The following is a 23,536-nucleotide window of genomic DNA, read 5'->3' as shown; positions in this document are numbered from 1 at the left end:
TTCTTGTTTTTTTGAGATAGGCCTGTAATCTGAATTTTCCTTTTAGGATTGCTTTCCTTGTGTCCTACAGATTTTAGATCTCTGTGTCCTCATTTTCATTTGTTTCAGTGTATCTTTTTATTTCTTCCTTGATCTTTTTGTTGACCCATTCATTGTTTAACAACATGTTAGTTTCCATGTCTCTGCATGTTTTTTCAGTGTTCTTGTGATTGATTTGTAGTTTCATAGCATTGTGATCAGAGAAAATGCTTGATATGATTTCAGTCTTCTTAAATTTGAGACTAGTTTTATGTCCTAACATGTGGTCTATCCTAGAAAATGTTCCGTGTGCACTTGAAAAGTACATATATTTTGCTGCTTCGGGGTGAAGTGCTCTGGAAATATAAATTAAATCTACTTGATCTAGTGTGTTGTTTAAGGCCATTGTTTCCTTGTTGATTTTCTGTCTGGAAGATCTATCCATTGAAGTCAATGGGTGTTAAAATTCCAAACTATGACTGTATTTCTGAAGATCTCACTTATTCACAGCTAGATGTGGTCTGGGTTCCTTCCCAGCTCTGGTGCTGTGGGGAGCCCAGCTTGGGGTTCAGAGCCCGCTGCTGAAATATCCCTCTACAACTTCAGCTGCCACCTGTGGCCGCCCAACCAGACCTCTTGTGGCTTCTCCACACGCTCTGCCAGTCTCCTTGTGGTGAAGTGGGTTTTTTTGTCTGTCCTTGGTTATAAGGCTTCTCTCCAGCTAGTGTTCATTTGGTTATTCAGGATGATTTCTCTACAATTTAGTTGTAAGTCCAGGTTGGTCCTGGGAGGAGGTTAGTATAGCTTCCACGTACTCCTCCACCATCTTGACTAATCCTCAAGAGAAACTTGAAATTGCAAACAAAATACAATTGCTATCAGCATTCCCCCAATTGAAATACTTACATAAATCTAATAAAAGGTGTTCGAGATTTGAGAAAAACTACAACACGATTGAATGAAATCAAAGAACTACTAAATAAATGGAGGAGATATTCTCTTTTCATGGATAGAAAGACTCAATATTGTCAAGGTGTCATTTCTTTTCAACTGAATCTATAGGCTCAATGCAATTCCAGTCAAAATCCTGGAAAGTTATTTTGTGACTGTTGACAATCTCATTCTGAAGTTTATGTGGAGAGACAAAAGACCTGAAACAGCCAGCACAATGTTGAATGTAAAGAGCAAAGTGGGTGGACACTACTCAAGACTTACTGGGAAGCTACAGTGATCGAGATGGTGCGGTGTTATCAAAAGAACAGACACAGAGATCAGTGGAGCAGAATAACGTGCCCACAAATAGACCCGCGTGTAGTCAGCTGATTTTTTTTGACAGAGGAGCACAGACAATGTAATAGAGCAAGGAGTCCTTTTGACAAATGATGCTGGAACAACAGGACGTCCACATGCCAAAAGAGTGAATCTAGACACAGACCTTACCCCCTTCACAGAAATTATCTCAATGTGGGGAGGAGGGGCGGGAAAGGCAGCTAACTGCTTGAACAACAATAAAAAAATAAATAAATAAAAATTAGATTATAGGCCTAAATGTAAGCCCAAAACTATAAAACTACAAGTTAACATAGGAAAAAACCTAGATGACCTTGGATATAATGGTGGCTTCGTTCTATAAACCAAAGGAACAAGTCATAAAAGAAACCATTGATAAGCTAAACTTTGTCAAGAACTTCTGCTCTGTAAAAGACATCTGATAAAGGACTATTATCCACAATATACAAAGACCTCTTACAGCTCAACAATAGGAAAACACTTTGATTTTAAAGTGGGCCTAAGATCCTAACCAGACACCTCACCAAAAAGATACACAGATGGCAAAAATCCATGTGAATATATGCATGTGAAAAGCTACTTCACATGACATCAGGAAAATGCAATTTAAAACAAGAATGAGATACCACAATGTACGTATTAAAAGTGCCCGGAATGCAGAGCACTGACAAGGCTAAACCCTGGTGAGAATGTGGAAGAGCGAGCTCGTATTTATTGCTGGTGGGAGTGCCACGTGGTGCAACCACCCTGAAGGAGGCTTTCCAGTTTCTTAGAAAACTAAGCGTATTCTTACTATATGATCCAGCAGTCACATCCCCTGATACGTACCCGGAGAAGTTGAAAAGATGTCCTCACAAAAACCTGCACACAGATATTTATAGCAGCATAATTCATAATTGCCAAAACTTGGAAGTAGCCAAGATGCCCTTCAGCGGATGAATGGATAAACAAATCGCTGTGTCCACACAATGGCATATTATTCGATGCTGAAAAGAAATGAGCCATGAAAGGACTTGGAGGACCCTTAAATGCACATTACTAAGTGGAAGAAACTAATCTGGAAGGGATACAAACTTGTGATTTTCAACTACATGATATTCCAGGAAAGGCTAAACTATTGAGATAGTACTTGAAAGATCATTCGTTGCCAAAGGTTTCGGGGGTGGGGGAGGAAGAAGAAGTGAAGTGCAGGATTTTCAGGGCAGTGGAAATAACGTGTGGTATCATAGGGAGGGAAACCTGTACTCACACGTTTGTCTAAGTGCATACATAGATCAACACCAGCAAGAGTGAACCTGTGTGAATTCCGTTCTTTGGGAGACAGTGATTTGTTAATGTGCGTTCATCAGTTTTAACAAATGTGCCGTTCTGGTGGGGATGTTGATAGCAGGGAGATCGCAGGTGTGGGAGCAGGGAGCATATGGGACATCTCCACTCCATTCTGCTGCGAACCTTAAATTGCTCTAAAAAATAGTCTTAATTAAAAAAATTTTTTTGAGTGCTTACAATGCGCAGCTATGAACAGGACCAATGGAGTAGTAAAAGGGTAGTAGACCAGAAATCAGAAGAACCAGTATTTAAGTCCATCCTTATCACTTGTTAGTCCAGACACCCTTAGTCAATTCGTATGGTTGAGCCGTAATCTAAAAAGTGTATTTATTCTCGTACCAGCCTGGGAAGCAGATAACAGACGTGGAGCTTTCGGGGGTTTTTTTAAACTAGCACCCATAGGGACTGGTGTAGTTATCAGCATAGAACTCAGTGTTGCACACACAGGTTACTTTGTAGAGTACAGATAGACCTGTGGGTAGAGGAAAAACCAACCTTCAGATTGTAATGCCTATCAGCCTTATTTCCTAGAGCCTGGAGGGAAATATTAGACTCTTTTTTGATCTAACTAAACTACAGTTTAGTGTGTCTTTATCTTCACGTTCCCTAATTTAGATGCTCTTAATTTATACCTAAGCTTTAGCGTTTGACACCACATCCATGTATGCTTTTCTCTTCTAGAAGCCACCAGTGTCCAGCAGAAGTCCAGTTTCTCTGAAGAAGGTACTTTCTTTTAAAATGTCATTCAGTACATTCTACTTTTTTGTTAATGGTACAAGCAATCTCGATGGATACTTAAGAGAACAGAAAATAGTGTCTTTTTTCTCCAGGGAAAAATATCCATGCTTATCTGAACTGTCACATGGACAGATGAAATAGTATAGAATGAGCATGGATAGCCTTTATGTGCGTTTTAAGTGTCTGTCGTCTGAGTTAATAATTTTAAGCAAAGCTAGTATTTTCAGTTTCTGACGTGTGCTGGCTTTTGATTATTTTTATTAAAAGTTTTCCAAATTCTCATAATGAGTCTGTGTTTGAATAGTACGGTACAATTTAGTCCGTTTTTAGGCCTACCATAATCTGAAATTGGTCCTTTGCAGGCTGAAATGTTTGTGTTTGGCCATCTGTGTAACCTTCACACACACATGCATGCGCAAATACAGACACGTATGTGTATATGCACTAATTTTTGAGTTTATGCACTAATAAGGTAAAATCAATAAAGATTTTTCAGTACTTGATACTCATTTTTTTTACTTTATTTCAAAGCAGCAGAATATAATCTTATAAACCAAACAAATCTTATATTTGTTTGGAATATAATTATATGCCTTAGAAAACATAAAATAAATGAGCCTAATTTTAGCTTATTTAAAACTTTATGACACAGAATGGTAAACATAATAAAGCACAATTGTATATATGATAATTAAAATGATTCATTTTAGCCCTGACTGGTGTGGCTTAGTGGATTGAGCACTGGCCTGGGAACCAAAGGGTTGCTGGTTCGATTCCTAGTCAGGGCACGTGCCTGGGTTGTAGGCCAGGTTCCCCGGTATGGGGTGCATGAGAGGCAGTGACACATTGATGTTTCTCTCCCTCTGTCCTCCTCTTTCCCAAAATAAATAAATAAATACATTTTTTAAAGATTTATTTTAATGTTGAATTGCTTGTTTTTCTTTTTTAATCCAGACCTTTAGAGCATTAGAATAAAGAGTTTACCGGCATATCCTTGATTGATTTCTTTTCAGGGGACATTGAAGAAGATGATCAAGACAGCTGTGACAGCACCCACACTACTGTTAAGGTCAGCTCCACGGACTCTGTTGCCTCTAGAGGTAATATTGCTTTATACACATGCAATGTTTGTCTTAGGAGCTGTCTTTTTAGTCGCAATGTAAAGGTATTCTGTGAATTTGCTTCTTATTTTTTTAATGTTTCTTTTTCTTTTAATTCTTTTTTTTTTAAGATTTTATTTATTTATTTATTTATTTATTTATTTATTTAGAGAAAGAAACATCAATGTGTGCTTGCTGGGGGCTGTGGCCTGCAACCCAGGCATGTGCCCTGCCTGGGAATCGAACCTGCAATGCTTTGGTTTGCAGCCCACGCTCAATCCACTGAGCTACGCCAGCCAGGGCTTGAATTTGCTTCTTTAAAAAAATTTATTGACCTGGCTGGCGTAGCTCAGTGGATTGAGCGCGGACTGGGAACCAAAGTGTCCCAGGTTCAATTCCCAGCCAGGGTACATTCCTGGGTTGCAGGCCAGAACCCCCAGCAACCGCACATTGATGTTTCTCTCTATCTCCCTCCCTTCCTTCTCTAAAAATAAATAAAATCTTTAAAAAAAATTTTATTAAAACTTTTAAAGTTGTATACTCTTATTCTTTTTTTTTTTTAAGATTTTATTTATTTTTAGAGAGAGGTGAAGGGAAGGAGAAAGAGAGGGAGAGAAACATCAATGTGTGGTTGTTGTCTCGCACTCCTAACCGGGGACCAGGCCCACAAACCAGGCAGGTGCCCTGACTGGGATTCGAACTGGCCACCCTTTGGTTTGCAAGCCAGCACTCAATCCACTGAGCTACACCAGCCAAGACTAAAGTTGTACACTTTTAAATATTTATTAAAATTACTGATTTCATTTGTATATCTGATTAGTAATATAATGTAATGTAATGCCTAAACAAATAAGTCATTTTTTAGCCTGATTTGATATTTATGGGATACAATATTTTTGTGCTCACAAGAAGAGTTCTTTTTAATTTTTTTTTTAAATTTGGAAATTGGCCTGTCCTTTTTTTTTTTTTTTTTAAAGATTTTATTTATTTATTTATTTATTTTTAGAGAGGTTAAGGGAGGGAGAAAGAGAGAGAAACATCCATGTGTGGTTGCCTGTCACGTGGCTCCCACTGGGGACGTGGCCTGCAACCCAGGCATGTGCCCTGACTGGGAATCGAACCTGCAATGCTGTGGTTCACAGCCCGCGCTCAATCCACTGAACTATGCCAGCCAGGGTTTCTTTGTAATTTTTAAAAATTTTGATAGGGAAACTGATCACATTGGCATTATTAGTACTCACTATACTATCAGGAGTGTTAGATTTTTGGAATTTTTTTAAATTTTTATTTTAATCATTGTTCAAGTACAGTTTTCTGTCCTTTACTCCCATTCCAGCCCACCCACCCATCCCTCCCCACCTCACCCTCAGAGGGGGTGAAATTTTTCCACCAGATTTTTGGAAATTTTAATAGATACTTTTACCTCTGGATTCAAGTTTTCAGTTAGAGTTTATCTGAATATTTTTACTCTTTTGATTACTCCTTTTTCTCTGGGAAAATGTGTATTTTTTAAACTTTTTTATTGTTCAAGTACAGTTTTCTAAAATGTGTATTTAAAAGGTCAAATGTGCTCTGTATCGCACTCCATGTATTTTTTATTTTTTAGATCAAACCAGCAGATCCAGTCAACATTCTGAATCGTTGTGGCAGCCACCACAGAGTAAGTAAAGCCATATTTTACACTCACTCAAGCCTACCTGTGGGCTTGGTCGATGCAGTTCTCATTTTTAAAGATTCTTTTTTGCAAGTTTAATGTAGAATGTTGAAAAAGAGGTATGGTGAATGCTTTAAAAGCCTCATTCTGCATCTTAAATTTGCTTCTTGAGTTAATCATCTCTATATTCAATATTGAATTTGAATTTTAAAAAATTTTAAAAACTTTCAATGATTTGTTGAATATTCTTGCAATATAAATTTGTTGATTATTTTTAATTAACTAATGTAATAGTTTGAGTCTACTTATATAGATATATTCTAATAAGGATAAACAGTATAACTCTTGCAAAAGTTTGGAATGATGAATAAAGAAGGTATAAATAAGGTATAGTAAAAAGTTAGTGGTAAGCTACATAGTAGGTATATAAAAGTTTTATAAACTTGCTTACAACTTTGTAAATTTTCGTAATAAAATCGAATACTGGGAAGTAATATGCTGTAAAGCTAATAATGATTTGTTTAGGATAGTAGAATCATTAGCGACATTTTTCTTTTTTTTTCTGTGTTTTGCAGATTATCTGCAATTAATATGTATTTCCTTTAGGTTAAGCAAAAATGATACTGTCTTTTCACAATTTTATCCTTGATTTAATTTTTTATCCTCACCCATGGACATGTTTTCATTGCTTTTAGAGAGAGAGGAAGGGGGAGAGAAAAATGTTGATGCAAGAGAGAAGCATCGATTGGTTGTACCCACACCTGGACTGGGGATCGGGGATCGAACCCACAACCTATGTATGTGCCCTGGCCAGGACTCAAACCTGCAACCCTTCGGTTATAGAATGACACTCCAACCAGCTGAGCCACACCAGCCAGGGTCTTTTTTCACAGTTTTAAATCTAGTCCCAGAATTTGAGTTATTAATAGATAAAAAATATCCTTGTATATATAAAATCTTCAAAGACTATTTTTCTTTTCACATCACCTTTTTAAAAATACGAGATTTTTTAAGAGAAAAAGTGTTGAGAAATCTGTTCTCTTTTTTGTTTCATTTTGTTTTGTTTATTGCTTTACTAATTTTATTAACATGACATAAAGCCCCTACACTTGATAGAATTGTTATGCTAAATACATAAATGAATCCTCTGTTCTTTTAATAATATAAAATAAATAAGCAAGACATGAAAATTTATTTTTTTTAGAGAGAGGGGAAAGGGATGAGAAAGAGCAATACATCCATCAGTTGCCTCTCATACACATCCCCCCACTGGGGTTGTGGCCAGCACCCCAGGCATGTGCCCTGGCTGGGAACTGAACCAGTGACCCTTTGGTTCACAGGCTGGTGGCACTCAATCTACTGAGCCACACTAGCCAGGGCTAAATGAAAAAAATTTTTATAAAGAAATTTTTGCTCTCCATATCACCTCAAGGAAAATTATCATTTGACTAATAGGTTTATTAAACAAATTTTAAATATTATAAAATATTTCACTTTTATCAGCTTCAAGGTTTATTTTGTCCCAAATTTTGCATATAGCTGAACTTTCAAATCTGCTAACACCTGTTGAATTGATTCCACTCTGAATCCTAAGGTGTCAGTTTCTTCTTAGAAATTTTTCTTTGCTTCTCCTAACATTGCTTGTGTTGCTTCTTGATCACGACTAATGAAGGCATCACCAATTTGATAAGGTGTCATTAAGCCATCATCATCTGCAAGCATGGTGCCCTCGCAAGCATCTTTTAAATTTTGGAGTTGTTTCTGTTTTATATCTGTTTCTTCCTTCAGCTCTGTGATTCTACTTGTATTCTGTGCAAACGCATTTATCATGTGTTGATTTTCGAAGTAACATTGACATCTGTAGCCACCTTCTTCGTGGTGGCTGCCAGCTGGGGGACTGTGGGAAATGTTTTATAATCACTGTGTTCATGGAATTCCACTTGATACGTACATTTCTATCAGTTTTCAGTAGGCTCTGGGTTCCTGGCTTAAAAACTTGAGAGGTAACAAAATGAATAAGCTGATGAAACAAAAATCATTTGTGAAAAAGATACTGTGAATCAACTTAAATATTTGCCCTTTGTTATTTTAAATCTTTGATTTTGGAAGTTGTTCAAGTATCTTCCTATTTAAATCATGCTACACTCATGCATTGGAATACTGTTTAGCTATGAAAATGAATTAATTCTGTATACTAATGAATGTAGGTGATCAATGTGTATTTCCTTGAATCTAAGATACCACTGATTTTGTGCATCATGGAGCAAGAAAAAGCATCCAGTGAAATGGTGACATTCTGTTGATTACGTAGCCCTAAATCTGAGGTGCTTTTTTTAGAAAGAACTTTTTAGCACATTGTTTGCGGGTAGTTTTTATCGCGCGGTCTGCTACCAGTCAATGTAAAACGTATAAATACGTTTCCCACATACAATGTGTTAGAATCAGTGAAAAGAAATATAAAAAGTTACGTGTCTTTTTTTTTGAAAAAGCATTTTGTTAGTATAGAATGAAGATAAATCTGGAACAAATTATGTCTTTTGTTCACCATGATATTTATACATATAATGTTTTGCACATAGTAAACACTTAATGGATATTTATGAATTTTTAATTTATGCCTTTCTTGAAAGGTGCATTTCTTTTATAGCTAACATATAATTGCATTTGTGTTCAGAAAAAAATTAACTTGAAAATAAACTTATATCCACAGATAGAAGTAACTCCTTTCTTCAGGACAGATTTGGAAATCTACCTGTTAGAACTGTAATTCCATTTTCTAGTTCCATTGTATCACTTTACAGTTGTCCTTAAAACCACCCCAGAACGTGTGTCTTTTATTTCATAACTCTGTAGTGTCCACAAATCTGCCTCTGTGGATTTGTACACAGTGTTACACATAGACGCCAAGGTTTATATATCAGCCTGCTACTTTGAGATGTATAATTTAAGTTTCCTTATTTGTACAATAGGAATAACAGTGGTATTCACTACATAAAGTGAGAGAATTAAGTAAAATTACACTGACCTGGTAAACATTCGGCATAGTCCATCATCATTTTGATGGTATTGACCCTAAAGCTGACTTCTGCTTACTCAATTCTGAAAGTGTGAAGTTTAGAAAAAGGGAAACAATTATGTATTGTTTATGTTTGGGACTGAGGAAAGAAAGGGTTTTGGTTTCGTTTCTTTGATTTATAATATCCATACTAAACAAGCAAAACATCTATTTCCAAGCATAGCTCTGGATAAGCAATACTCAGTGCCAAGTAAGTGGTTGGTGGGTGGTTCTTTAACACTCGCCCAATTCTAACTTGTCTCACTCTGCCAACAAAAAGTACCAACAGGATTTTAATCACTTTATTCCCTTTTTGCCTTTTAACTCACCACACATTGGTACTGCATGTGGTAGTTAGCAATGCGGAAATATGTTCAGAAATATTTTACTGAAAGTAATTTATTTGCAAGAGTAATGGTCAATTTTTTCATCTTAAATAACATTGAAATCAAGTTCAAGTGTTCCTGAAGGCAGTCATTCTCACAGACCAGAGCAAAGGACTTGTACAGATTTGTTTCTTAGGTGATTTTACAGGGGTCAGTAAAAGTAGGTTTACAGTTGTGAGTACATGAAATAATTTATTCTTGTGTTATTAATTATTATTGTATTATTTACTATTATTATTACTAACTTTTGCTCACCCTTGTATATTTATTTGCTACCTATTTTGCTGGGAAATCTTGAATCCTCACAGATGTAGTCCTTTGACATTATTTAACACTGGAGTGTGCTATACATTTTTAAAATATGTTAAATTATATATATATATTTTTTTTAAAGATTTTATTTATTTATTTTTAGAGAGGGAACGGAGGGAGATAGAGAGAGAGAGAGACAGAGAAACTTCAATGTGCGGTTGCTGGGGGTTATGGCCTGCAACCCAGGCATGTACCCTGGCTGGGAATCGAACCTAAATTATATTTTGATATATGTATTTCCTTCAGGCCCGGGATCTCACAAATCGCCTGTGGAATGGGTTGAACCAACTCCCCACAGAAGGTCAAGGATACCAAGTAAGTTGCTAAACCTCTGCTCATTATTAAAATAATTTTATTTGCTGTTTTTCTTGATTATTTAACATACAAAACGTGGAGTTCTTCAGATAAGCATATAGATTGTGATTTCATGAGTAACAGGAAGCTGTGATCCCAAGTTCAGCTGTTTCTGTCCTCGTGGACTGGCGGGGGAGGTAGTAGGCATGCAGTGCACCCGAGCGGTGTGAGCGAGGCACTGGGGGCAGGTCCGAGCCCGACAGGCTGCCCGCCCTCTGCACCAGCAGCACGGTCTGTGTATGATGGTGAGCGTCTACTCTTCGGGCAGTGCCTGGTTTTTATATTTACTGGACTTTGTTTACTTTTATGTAAGTAAACTTGGAATAGCTTTACATACCCATTATTTTAAGTAATAAAGGCTGAAATCCACAGATTGCATTTTCATGTTTAGGTTTAGGATGGATTAGAAGTCAACAAAATTTAAGAAATACCATAAATAGATGTGTTAAAACCATCATACTTTGAATTCAGTGTCCATCATAATTTCTGTAGCAGTGTGTTTACGTTAAACTTTGACTGTAAAAAAAAAAAAAACACGCCTCAAGTGACCCTTAAGGTCTGTCCCTTCTTTACTCATCTGATCACAGTAGGTCTCAAGGCATCAGGTATCCCTTTGTATTTATTTATTGATTTTTAGAGAGAGAGGGAAACATTGATTTGTTCTTCCATTCACTTTTGCATTCATTGGTTGACTCTTGTACTTGATCAGATCCGTAACCTTGGCGTACTGGGGTGGCGTTCCAACCAACCGAGCCACCCAGCCTGCGCCTCCCCTTTTATTTAGGTGATGTGAAAATCCCCATGGTGTATCTCTTCCTCATGAGACGGACTGTAATTGGACAAGATAAGCTCTGTGGCTTTGCTTTCCATCAGTAAAGTAGTACTGGTCTCACTTCACTTTTCCCAGCAGTCAGGCTTTACCCCACGTACACCTCAGTTCTTCAGCTGTCTAAGCTGGGTTAGCTTTTGCCCTTGCCTTATTGTCGGCTGTCATTTCTTACTGCTTTGTGTACCTGCTGCTAGAAGACCACTTTCTCTTATAATTTGCTCGTTCTGTCCTACTAGAATCTAGAAAACAAATACTAATTATTCATCTTACCAGGATTGTAAGAAGATAAAAAAATTAAAAGTAACTTTGAAGATCTGACAGATACCCTTGGAAATAAAAATGCATGAGCTTGAGTGTATGCTCTATGAAAAGCTCAAAGACACATGTTATTTCTTAATAATTATATATTCTGGGTAATTAATATCAGATTATTAACAGATAAGTAAAGTATAGTATACAGTATTATCAAAAATGTGTAAAATTTTTTTTAAAAAGTAAAACTAGGAGAGTTTATTATATAAAGTGGACATGCTGCTCAAAAGAAAGGTCTGTATAATTTTTATTTTGTCCAATAAAATACTGCAGATGCAGTGTAGAAGGGAGAAATAATTACATTGAAGATCTCATTGGAATGTAGAAATAGATCTTTTAGTTGCTAAATTGTTTTGTTTTTAAATAGCTTTGTTTTGTATTTATCTGTTTATATTCTTCCTTTGTCTTAAGTTAGTATATTTATTATGGTTTAAGTTGTTGTGTACTGATTGATAGCTATGTATTATATGTATGTATATATGGCTTTGAGAGTTACGTGGAAATTATATGCCATGTAAGCTTGCACATTGAGGTGCAGATAGCACCCTGGCCAGGCGGCTCAGTGGATTAGAGTGTCGTCCCAGTGCACCAAGGCTGCGGGTTCAGTCCCCAGTGGAGGCACATGCAGAAATCAGCCCATGGGTGCGTGGATTGGTGGGACAGCAGGTCAATGCCCCTCTCTCTCTCTCTCTCTCTCTCTCTCTCTCTCAAATCAATTTTAAAAAATAATGCAGATGACAGAATATTTTAGCCCTTAACCACACGAGGACTCAAAGAACACTGAAGAGGAAAACCATTCTTCAGTGATAGTAGAAGACTACTATGATTTTTGAACAGCCTTATACATTCCTCTTCAATCCGATACCATTTTTTAAACATTTTTCTTAGCATTCCAAATTTCATGTCTCATTGTCTTCACTATACATTTTTGCCTACTTCACTGAGAAAAAAATTCATTATCAGATTAGGGTTCAAGAACCTGGGACTTCAGATCCTTATTGTCACCTCGTGTTAGCACAGTTCCCCAGACAGACTGGTCCTCGGTCGGGTTTCAACCTGCATCCCAGCTTTGGGAAGAATAGCGCTGCTGTCTTGGTTTTCCCTTTCTCCCGGGTGATAAAGCAGTGAGAACAGGGAAGGATGTCTGTGGAGAGGTCAGAATTCCGAGTCTGTGTCTCATTAATATGCATGCTTCGGAACCTGCCTCTAAAAGCACTGTAGAGAAACGAGGAAAGTTTGGGGTTAGAGCTCTTGAGTTCTAGTCCCAGCTGTCCTACAAGCTAATTGAATGATCCTGGTAAAGTCAATTAACTTTTGTAAACTTCAGTTTTCCTACCTTTTAAGTAGGGGCAATAGTGCCTATAACCAGTTTATTCTAATGGACTTACCAAGTATGTGAACACAATTTTTCAATTCTATATACCACATAAATAATTACTGCTTATTTATTGTTAAAAATATATTATGTAATGATAATAATTATGAAAGATTTGTGCCCTCTGCTTTTTTGTAGAATGATTGATAGTTACCATACTCTTCAGACTGAAAAAGCTTGAGCTTTATCTTTTAAAAAGTTGTTTGGGGTTTTGGGGGTTTTTTTGTGTTTTGTTTTTTTTCTTTTTAGGAATTTTTGTGACTGTCCCTAATAATATTTTTAATAAGCAGGATAGAGATTGCCTTTTACACACTGCCCTGCCTCAGCAGTATATAGCTCGCTAAGTTTGTGTTCTAGGAATTATGTATTTACAGCTTACATAATATTTCATCTTACATAACTGTTATTTAGCTATTCTTCATTAAAATGATCACAGAGGAGCACTTAACAGCATTTTCATCTGTTCCTCATTTCATCTTTGCAGCCATGGAGTAAGGTAGTCAAGGTAAACATTATCTTGATGGATATTTTCTTAATAAAAAAATAAGACAATTATATTTTACTTCACGTGCTCTTTCATTATTGGTTCCTCTACTTATTCTCAAATTTTTTAACCATTTATTGCAGTATGATTGACATACACTTAATGCATACACCTTCATGAATTCGGAAATTAAATATATATACATCTGTGAAACTATTACCATAATCTATGCCATTAACATCTATCACTTCTAAAAGTTTCTTCCCAACTTCATTGTTTTTTGTGTGTGATAAGAACAGACATAATATCAACCCTCTTAAAAAAAAAAGATCAACCCTCTTAGCAAATTTTTACATATCGAATACATTATTGTTAACTGTGCTGTACAGTAGATTTCCAGGAATTACTCATCTAGTGTAACTGAAACTTTGCAACCCAGATGACTAATACCCCTCCATTCCCTCCTTCCCCGGTCCCCAGAAACCACCTTTCTACTCTCTACTTCTATGAATTTGACCGTATTTTAGATTCCTCATGGAAGGGGTATCCTGAAGTATTTGTCCATGTGTCTGGCTTGTTTCACTTAGCCGAGTGTCCTCCATATTGTTGCAGGTGACAGCATTTCCTTTGTAAAGGCTGAACAGTGTTTCACTGTGTGTGTTTAATCTGTTCATCTGTCTTGGCTGTGGTGAATATTACTGCAGTAAACATGAGTGTGCAGTTACCGGTTCAAGGTCCCGATTTCCTGTACCAAAAGGGGAATTGCTAGACCGTATGAAGTTCCATTTTAAATTTTTGAGGGGCCTCCACACTGGTTTTCCTAATGGCTGCACTGATTTATGTGCCCCCCAACAGTGTACAGAGTTTTCTTTTCTCCAGATCCTCTTCACATACCTCACTCTTGTGTTTTGTTGGTAAGAGCCATCCTAACAGGTACAAGGTGACTTTGATCATGTAGCTGTGCTTTTTGGTTTGATGTAACCTCACGTTCCATCTCTGCTTTTGTTGCCTGTGCTTTTGGTGTCATATCCAAGAAATCATTGTCAAGGTCAGTAGCAGGAAGCTCTTTCTCTGTTTCTTCTGGGAGTTTTATGGTTTGGGTTCTTAAGTTTTTAACCCATTTTGAATTGGTTTTTGTGGACAGTATATGATAAGGGTCCAGTTTCACTCTTTTACACGTGGGTATCCAGTTCTCTAAACACCACTTATTAAGAAGACCTTGCTTTGTCTGGCACCCTTGTCTAAGATCAGTTGGCTATGTCTGTGTGGGCTTATTTCTGGACTCTCTTCTCCTCCATTGGTCCGTGTGTCTGTTTTTATGCCTGTACCATCCTGTTTTGATTACTTTAGCTTTGTGATATATTTTGAAATCAGGAAATGTGATGCCTCCAGCTTTGTCATTTTTACTCAAAATTGCTTTGGCTAGTTGGAGTCTTGGTGGCACCATATGAATTTTAGAATTGTTTCTTATTTCTGTAAAAAAAAAAAAAGCCATTGGCATTCTTACAAGGATTGCACTGAATCTGTAGATTACTTTGGGTAGTATGGACATTTTAAGAATATTCTTCAATTAGCCCTAACTGGTTTGGCTCAGTGGATTGAGTCCCAGCCTGCAAACTGAAGGGTCACCAGTTTGATTCCCAGTCAGGGCACACGCCTGGGTTGAGTGCAAGGTCTCCAGTAGGGGGCACACGAGATACAACTACACACTGATGTTTCCCTCACTTTCTCATTCTTTTCCCCTCTCTCTCAAAATAAAATCTCTCTTTAAAAAAAGAGTATTCTTCAATTTATGAACATGGGATGTATTTCCATTTACTTCTGTCTACTTTAAATTTCTTTTGTTGGTGTTTTATAGTTTCCAGTATATAAGCCTTTCAGCTCCTTAATTCCTATTTTATTTTTTCTGATGTTACTGTAAATGGGATTTTTTAAAATTTTGTTTGTATTAATTTTGTTTTCTTAATTTACAAGTTATATAAATATTATAACTATTATTTAGCTATTTATCATTAATATCTTAGTATAGCACTCACAACATTTTTATATATTATCTCATTTGATCTTTGTAAACGTGGCGTGAGATGTTCAAGCTAAACGTCATCTGTTGGATTTTTTTAGTGCATTTCTTAAGTTCGGTAACCTAATTTAGAAATGTCTAAAAGATGTAGCTTATTAGACTCAACTAATAATTGTAAAACAGAATGCCTGTAGAGTTAAGGTTGATGCCATTTTGATACATTTGGGGTTTTTTTGTCATATGACCGAAAAGAAGGTTGTTTCTGGATCTCGGCAGTGCTGATTTTATTCACCCGGTTCCGTTCAGCATTTCCCAGATGGAGGCTGTTCAGAAACACCAGGAAGATCCACCAGAAAGATCATTCATCTGTGAACAGTTGTAACTCCAGACAAGTGGTAGATGTTAGCATTGGTTAGTGCGGGTTATTCACATGAGTGGCTTCACCAGTCTGCCTTCTGAGCCGTCTCTCTTTGAGGTTAAAACCTGTGGCCCAGCCAAGAAGGATGGAGGGAGAAAGGAAAGAGCTATCATAGTTTTTCATTAGTTTCCTAAATTAATGGTCGAAGCAGAGATTTGATGAAATTGTGAGAAAATTATTTTTGAAACCTATTGTTTCACCACAAACCTAAAATGGATATACTTGCCTATTAACAGAAATGATGAAACATTTTTAATGTATTTTTTATTTTGTCTTTTTTTTTCCAGTTATAGGTAACATTTAATATTTTATTAGTTTGAGCTCTACGACCTAGTGGCTAGATGTTCATATAACTTACAAAGTGACCCTCATACGTTCAGTGCCCGCCTGACCCCACACACAGTTACTACAGCGGGATTGATTGTGCTTCCTCAGCCGGGCTTCACGTCCCGACCGCAGGGCTGTCGTGCACCTGCCAGCCTGCACGTCTCAGTCCCCGCACTGTTTCCGCCCAGCCCCCACCAATGTGATTTTTTTTTTTTTAATTACTGATATTTGAAGTGGCCAGAAGCACCGGGAAACCTTCGAATCGGTCTTGAGGTAGAAAACAGGGTTGGGATTGGGCTTTCCAGCAGAGCCCCTCCCCTGGGCAGCTCCACGTCCACAGCCCGTGCGCCCTGTGTTCCCTCCTGGCAGCATCCGCGCCAGTCGGGCGTCGTGCGTGTCGCTGTTTCGGAAAGTGTGCGTTTCCCTTCATCACAGTTGTGCGTATTCCTTGGGGCTTGTTAACTTCATGACTCCCGGGCAGTGATTTGGGGCAGGCACTTCAAGGCTTCCCCACAACGCGGACGTGTTCGGTGTACTCGGTGCTGGACCGCTGCACGCAGTCGGGGGTTGTCCGGGAAACAGCGCTGTGTCTCAGGGAGCTGCCATCCTAACGGGAGCTTCTGCTGCTTTCTGCTTCCGGCTGAGCTGCACATTTTTTTCTCTTGGTGGAATTTGTACTTTCTTTCTTTGTTGGAAATAACTTCAAGTCATGAAACATATTGATAGTCTGTATCACTCTTATTCTTAGATAACAGCATTCAGAAATCAAAGCCTGGAAACCGGCCTCCATCACCCTTCAGCCAGTGTAAGTTTGTTTACTTTTTATTGAGTCTCTAAAACTGGTGATGCATGATTGTTTTCAATTTTTTTTGACAGCAAAATAACTTAATGCTATTTGAAGAATTATATTTTAAGCACTTCAGCAGAACAAGTATTTATGTATATATTTTACTAGCAGTGAAATTCTTTAAGGATAAACTATATGAAATGACATCTGGTTTTCTCCTTCATTTTGTTGTCCATGAGACTGAAAGTAAAAGTTAATAACTAAAGTTGCTAATACTATTAACTGAGTGGACTTTGCTGAGTCAAAAAAAAAAAAAGTCCTCACAGAGCATACGTAATGGAATTACCTTCAGTTTTAAAGTGCACGGCGCTGTTTTTGAATTAGATTGCACCACTTACCACTTACCTTCTTTATAGCATTGGGGGAAAGTGTTCCTTTCCAAGCCTGTTTATTATCCTGAGTGAGCACTAAGAAAATAACGTAACAGTGATTCTCAGACTTTTGGTCTCGGTAACACTTTCCACTAGTGAAATTAATCTTGTTAAAAAAAAAATAATATGGAGTTATACAGATCCATATTTACCTAAAATTAAAATAGAAAAAAAATTTCTTATACTTTATTTTTTAAATAATTTAGTAAGAAAATTGATGTATCATTTTATATTTTTTTCTAATCTCTTTAGTGCCTGGCTTAATAAAATGGAGCTAGATTCTCATAACTGCTTCTGTATTTAGTCTGTTATAATAAATTATTTTGATATAACTGCTTCTATAGGAAATACAGCTTTATAAAGAAACATAGAATTTTAATGGTTTCAGGTAATTGTGGATATTCTTATTTTGATACTCTCCCAAACTCAACAAGTGTCAGTTTCTAAATGTTGTTAGAAATTTGAAATCTGAAGCCACGTCAGTGAACTTTTTGTGTTCTCTAAAATCCACTGGTCATCGTCGTGCTTTCGATAGAGTATCATGCACTGGTCACCTGGAAAATACTGATTCACTAAGTTACGTAGTTCTTCCAAATGTTGAGACATTTGTAATAGAGTATAAGAAAGATTACATTTGTTAGTACCACCACCAAGCTCAGACAAAAGTCTCTTAAGAACTGGGAGCTTCCAAACTGATAGTGGCAGATACAGTATTTCCACAACCCTGATTTTCACCGGAAACCTTGAATTTCATAATTGGCAACAAATGTTGTCAGTTGTCAGGATCACTTTATTTTCAAGAAAATGTCTATCAAATATGCAAGTCTGGCTAACGGTAGTTTGTCACTTGTTTCAATGAGAAACCCCACGAAAAGGCACTAGCTCAGCCCACGGCTCAGTCTCAGAGCGTTCTTCTCCCGAGACCACCGTCGTGCCGTGCTCTGCGTCAGAGGCGCTTCGAGTGCGCTTCCCATTTCTTCACACAGTGTTAAGATTTGTGCTCAAGGGTCGAGTTTTAATAAGAAGTAATTTCAACTGCTTTATGAAGGACATGCTTAAGTGGAACTGACAACCTTGACTGCATGGCCGTGAAGGGCACAGGGACCATACCAGCACAGTGTGGCACCCCTGCCCTGGGATTCCTTCTGAGGCATCGCTCGTTTTTCCCACGGTGGTTTTTTCACTTTTCCCTCTAAGACCTTTTTAGCATTGAAGAGACATATGCATGTTTATACACGGAACTTAAAAACCGTAGGTATGAGATTTTTGAAAAAGCATAATAAATTGTTTTTTTTCATTTTTTAATTTAAATGTTTTTATTTTTAAATTAGTTAATACCAATGTTATATTAGTTTCAGGTGTTCCAAATAATTCCGAAATTATTTAAAAAGAAAGTAAATTATCAGCTCCCTTCTTTAAATTTCTCTTTTGTCTAATGGTTATAAAGCTTACTATTGGTTTTGCAATTTACTTGCCCTTGAATCTAAGAAACTTATATTTGTATCTGTCATTTTTTTTTGCCCGAGCAGATGTGACTAGAGCACCCAAAAATGCATCTGTCTCCGGGATGAAGTGGTGGTGGTGGCTGATACCACCTCTAGTTGTTCTTGCCCTTGTGGTGGGTCAGCAGTGGTACTCGGTCGCTCCTGAGGTAGAAACCGCTGCTGTTCAAGGGTTCCAGAACCAGATGAAACAACTTATGAGTAAGTACCAAGGCCAAGACGAGAAGCTGTGGAAAAGGAGCCTGACATTCTTGGAAAAGCATCTCAACAGCTCCCAGCCGCGGCCTCAGCCTGCCATCTTGCTGCTCACCGCTGCCCGCGATGCTGAAGAAGTGCTCAAGTGTCTGAGCGAGCAAATTGCTGACGCCTATTCGTCCTACCGCAGTGTCCCTGCCATCCGGTTCGACGGGACAGGCAGAGCTGCGCAGGACAGCGATGCTGTGAAGCTGGAGATGGACAGGGAACTGAGCAACGGGTTCCAGAACGGCCACAAGGCCGCCGTGGTGCACCGCCTCGAGTCCCTGCCCGCGGGCTCCACGCTGATCTTCTACAAGTACTGCGACCACGAGAACGCCGCCTTCAAGGACGTGGCCTTAGTCCTGACTGTCTTGTTGGAGGAGGAGACACTGAAAACCAGTCTAAGCCTAAAGGAAATTGAAGAAAAAGTGAGGGATTTCCTGAAAGTCAAGTTCACCAACTCGAACACACCCAATTCCTACAAACATATGGACCTAGACAAACTGAGTGGGCTCTGGAGCCGTATTTCCCACTTAGTCCTGCCTGTACAGCCTGAAACCGACCTGAGACGGGGCCTCTGCTTTTAGCGGGTGACAGAGGAGAGATCGTGTCTCAGTCCTGGGAGTTTTTCAGACTTTCTAACCGGAGACAGAATTCAGAGCTCTTCTTGAAAGAACTAGTTTCTTTTTAAAGGAAGTTAAGTTCTTATGTAAACGTGGAACATGTAAATCATTTATCCAATCTATTACCTGTCATTTGAAAGAAACATTTCCCTAATTCCATTGACACTTGTATTACTGGTGTTTGAGAACTCTAAGTTATGTGCAGTCTCTTAGAAGATTGATTGAGGTTCTAGGTTGAATCATCATTGCTATTGTATGCCCAGTAAGAAAGACTAGACACTTCCTGCATATCCTCCCAATTTTTAATCGACTTGATACAGTTCGTTGAGTTATTGTAAGGCAGTTCCCTAAATGCAACTGGGGGTTTTCCCATTTTGCCTTCTTTTATGTCATTTAGGTGCGAGTTCCTTAGTTTCTGCTTATAGGAACAAAAGGAATGAAAGGTCATCTGAGTGTGTGTTTGGGGTTGTTTTTTTTCCCCCTTTGTTTTTGGAGGGTGGGGAGGAGGAGGCAAAGGAAAAGAGAATTTGTAGAATGGGGAAGGAAAGGGGTGAAAAATAAGTCTTTAAGATGAAATGTTAAAATAAGCCTTGGAGACTTAGATTAGTCAAACACAGTTATCTGACCTCCACTCTCGGTGACTTCTGTTGGGATTTGTTTTTCACGTGTTCTTTTTTAACCTTTTAAGAAATGTTTGGGCCTCCCAAAGATTTCGAAGCATGTATTTCACAAGGTTAAGCATGCTTGTTCTTTTGAGTGTTAAGGGCAGGTAAACGCAAAGCAGTTTATTTTGGATATGTTTTGAAGCTCTGTTTTGAATTAAGACATGTAGTTTCTGGGGGAGGGAGGTGGGGGAGGCATATAATTTCAGGAATTGGTAAGCTGTTTGTTAACCAGCTTTCCTGGGTTATTGAAGGATTTAATCTTCCATGTGTCCGTGTGTTGCCATCTAAACCCTCCAGTGACACCCTTGAACAAATACTGTGTAAAGGTTTCTCTATGCACTTGATATATTTTATTAAGAGTGCCTCAGCCAAAAAAGAAAGTGAACTTTACCATGTATGAAGAATGTTAAAATGTACTGTTGTATATTGCTGTGCTATGGAATTTCAGTTGTAACTTTGCATCTGTAACAGCTTTCTCATCTAGCAACTGCTTTGGTTTTCTTAGAATCTTAAAATTCTAGAGTCACCTTTTTTCATTGATAATTTTTTTTTTAGTTACCAACAAACCCTTTAAATGAACATATTGTTTTAGAAATCTAGAGCCAGTCATTGGCTTCACCATTTACTTTCTGAGCATCTCATGACTGGCAGTAGAGTATGGTCTAATTTCTTCCTGCTAGGACCACCTGTATTCATAAACTTGCACTCCTTACTATAGTTTGTTCCGGTCAGAAGTCAGATCGATCACCTGATTTCTAGAGGATTTGAAAATAGTTTTTGGAAAGGCTTATTTTATACCTATATATTATATGGAGAAACAAATGTTTTTAATAAATGTTTCACTGACCAAAGTAATTTTAAAGTAATTAATTTTACTTACCTTTCAGGAAAAATAATTATAGCAGCTGATCTGTAAATGACTTTAAAAGCTATTTTAGTAATTTAAATAAATTTACTTTTCTTAGTTTGTACTTTCTGTATGTTTTGTAAACTTAATGATTCATAAACTTTTTAAAATTAATCTGAGAGTTTTCTTTACACTTGGCCAGAAGAAACAAAGGCCACAGAATTGGACCCCTTCACAAGTACATTGGTTAGAAGTATGAGCACCATGATTTTCTGTTTTATCCAGGGATTTTGAATTGTCACTAAAATGGAATGAATTTAGGTATTCCTGATTTAACAAAAGAATCCATAGCAGTGTTTCTGAAATTTTTAATCTCACCTCCCTAAAGAGCCCTTTTCAGTGTATTTTTTCTAATCGTCTGCCCCCATGAAAGTCATACCACATATATTCTGTATATCTGTTCTAGGATCATGTTTATTTTTGTGCTTCATACAGATGGAGAGAAATATTATTTTTCCCCCGTAGAGAATGCATGCTCAAGAGCATCTGTGTTTTAAATCATTGCTACCTAACACATCCTATTTTCTGTTTATCACTCTTTGCAAGGGAAAATTCAATGTCATCAGCTTGAAAATAGGGACTAGGGTCTCTAGAAATGAGTCACACTGTGACTTTGGGTGACAGTATTGGCCCAGGGAATCCCACAGTACATTACTGGTCATGTGAATTTCTAGAAAACTTAATTCGCTTCCCTTTTAATGACTTCCTTGTACGTAAGGAAGTTTCGTAAACCTCCAATCCCCAAAGCAAAGATGGAAGTAACTTGCTTTTCGTTCTGTGAGGAGAACGATAGAAGAAACGGTTTGCATAGATCATGCCTGAGCCAGAGAGAAAACCCCGTTTCCCCGTGATCTTGCGTCTTCGGAAAGTGGCCTTGGTGTTGGCCGTGTAAGGAGGCGTTTCTCACCGAGTGCATGGAGGTAACCGACTGTTCTGCCCTGTTGTCCCCACCAAGGCCACAAAGCAAAGTCTTACCGTATGACAATCCTGCTGTCATTAGCCTCCTGGAATGAATACATGAGCCCTGAGTCTGGAAAACCAAAGTGAAGAGGAAACTGTTGAGAGATATCTCTTGGAACCTGGAGTGCTTCATTTCCTGCCCTCTGCCTTTCCCCAATGTCATGCTCTGCTAATTCTGTTGTGTCTTAAGGCCTTCGTTTTTCAGACAAGGTCACTGAAACCTTCCCTCTTTCCCCCTCCCATGATACTGGTCTGGCTGCCTTGTCTCCACTCTCATTCATCCGGCATCACCAAGGACTGCAGGCAGCTCACTCCCACGCCCTTACGCCTCTCAAGAGCAGGAGTGTCGCTGATACACACACACTGACAGTCCCACCGAGTGCTCACATATTTCTTGGATACGAATTGCACGCCCTACCTAGGGAGCTGGAGTAGGTCATTTGTCGCTTTCACAGCATTTTACCTGCTGTTTTTCCTGTTATTCCTAAACCTTTCCCTAAAGCTTTTATGACTTTCGTCCCGGAGTCAGAGTTGCTTCGCGTAATTTAAGACCAATCCTCGAGGTGCAAGGAAACTAGCCCTTTTCCAGCAAAGCAAGTGAGAGGATCCTAAGTGAGAGGTCCCCAAGGGGAAGGGGAAGGTTAAGAGACAGAACTGGGAGGCCCTGAGTTTTCTCCACAGTGAAATTTGAGTTTGAATTTTCTTAACTAATGGGTTTCCTTACATCTTCCCATAGTGTAGTTAAGATAAAGAGGTGGTGTGGAGGGAAGATGAATAAGATATCCGAGAAGTGGAATTATGAGGTTTGGTAGTTAAATGTGGTAACAGGGAAACTATTAGAATGCTTCACAGGGGACTCTTCAAAATGCTGTACTACTAAACATCTTTCTATTTCCCAAGTATCTTCTCTCCCCAAAACACTAAGCACACAGTGGTAGACTAAGTTCTTCTCTCTGTGTGTTTTTATGTTGACTTTCAGCAGTTTGAAGTAGAGATAGTCATGCATTTAGTCCGGGATTGTCTGAATATACAAATAAAAGCCCTGTCAAACCAGCAAAAGAGAAAGGGAAGACGGGTGGGATTGTAAGGCTGTATGTCTCAGACCCCAAGACAGGCAAAGACAGGAACTGGAAGCCTGCTCTGGGTGGAGACCTCAGCAGCCATTCCTTCTCTCTCCTTAGGGTTCACCACCCTCTAGCCACTTCCCCTTTGTGACTTTAACACACTGTAGATGTGAATCTGATTGGATGATCCCTGGCAAAAAAACATAGTTATACATAGTTGGCTATGTGACCCCTTTAACAGGGACCAGGGGTGGGATGGCAGTTTGCCGAGATCAGACCAGAGAGTAAATAAGCAGAGATAGTTAAAGGACAACTGAATACATCTCCAAATATATAGAGACGTATATAATGTGATGCTA

At 38.2% G+C, this 23,536-nt stretch overlaps 1 protein-coding gene and 1 pseudogene across 1 annotated transcript in view; one reads left to right on the top strand and one right to left on the bottom strand.

Moving 5' to 3' along the window:
* TOR1AIP1 (torsin 1A interacting protein 1) overlaps positions 1–21,217 on the top strand; it is a 37,587-nt gene extending 16,370 nt beyond the window's left edge. The window contains exons 6-13 of the mRNA XM_036015855.1: positions 3,319–3,360; positions 4,389–4,475; positions 6,082–6,135; positions 6,825–6,930; positions 9,364–9,395; positions 10,129–10,197; positions 16,750–16,806; positions 18,749–21,217. Coding sequence (XP_035871748.1) covers positions 3,319–3,360; positions 4,389–4,475; positions 6,082–6,135; positions 6,825–6,930; positions 9,364–9,395; positions 10,129–10,197; positions 16,750–16,806; positions 18,749–19,545 — 1,244 coding nt within the window. The 3' untranslated portion in view covers positions 19,546–21,217. The remainder of the gene's footprint in view (positions 1–3,318; positions 3,361–4,388; positions 4,476–6,081; positions 6,136–6,824; positions 6,931–9,363; positions 9,396–10,128; positions 10,198–16,749; positions 16,807–18,748) is intronic.
* Positions 7,601–9,185, bottom strand: LOC114512072 (annotated as a pseudogene).
* Positions 21,218–23,536: the final 2,319 nt, after the last annotated feature.

This window comes from Phyllostomus discolor, chromosome 14, assembly GCF_004126475.2.
Source record: "Phyllostomus discolor isolate MPI-MPIP mPhyDis1 chromosome 14, mPhyDis1.pri.v3, whole genome shotgun sequence".
NCBI lineage: Eukaryota > Metazoa > Chordata > Mammalia > Chiroptera > Phyllostomidae > Phyllostomus > Phyllostomus discolor.
The sequence above is the reverse complement of the archived record's forward strand: the minus strand, read 5'-3'. Positions and strand labels throughout refer to the sequence as shown.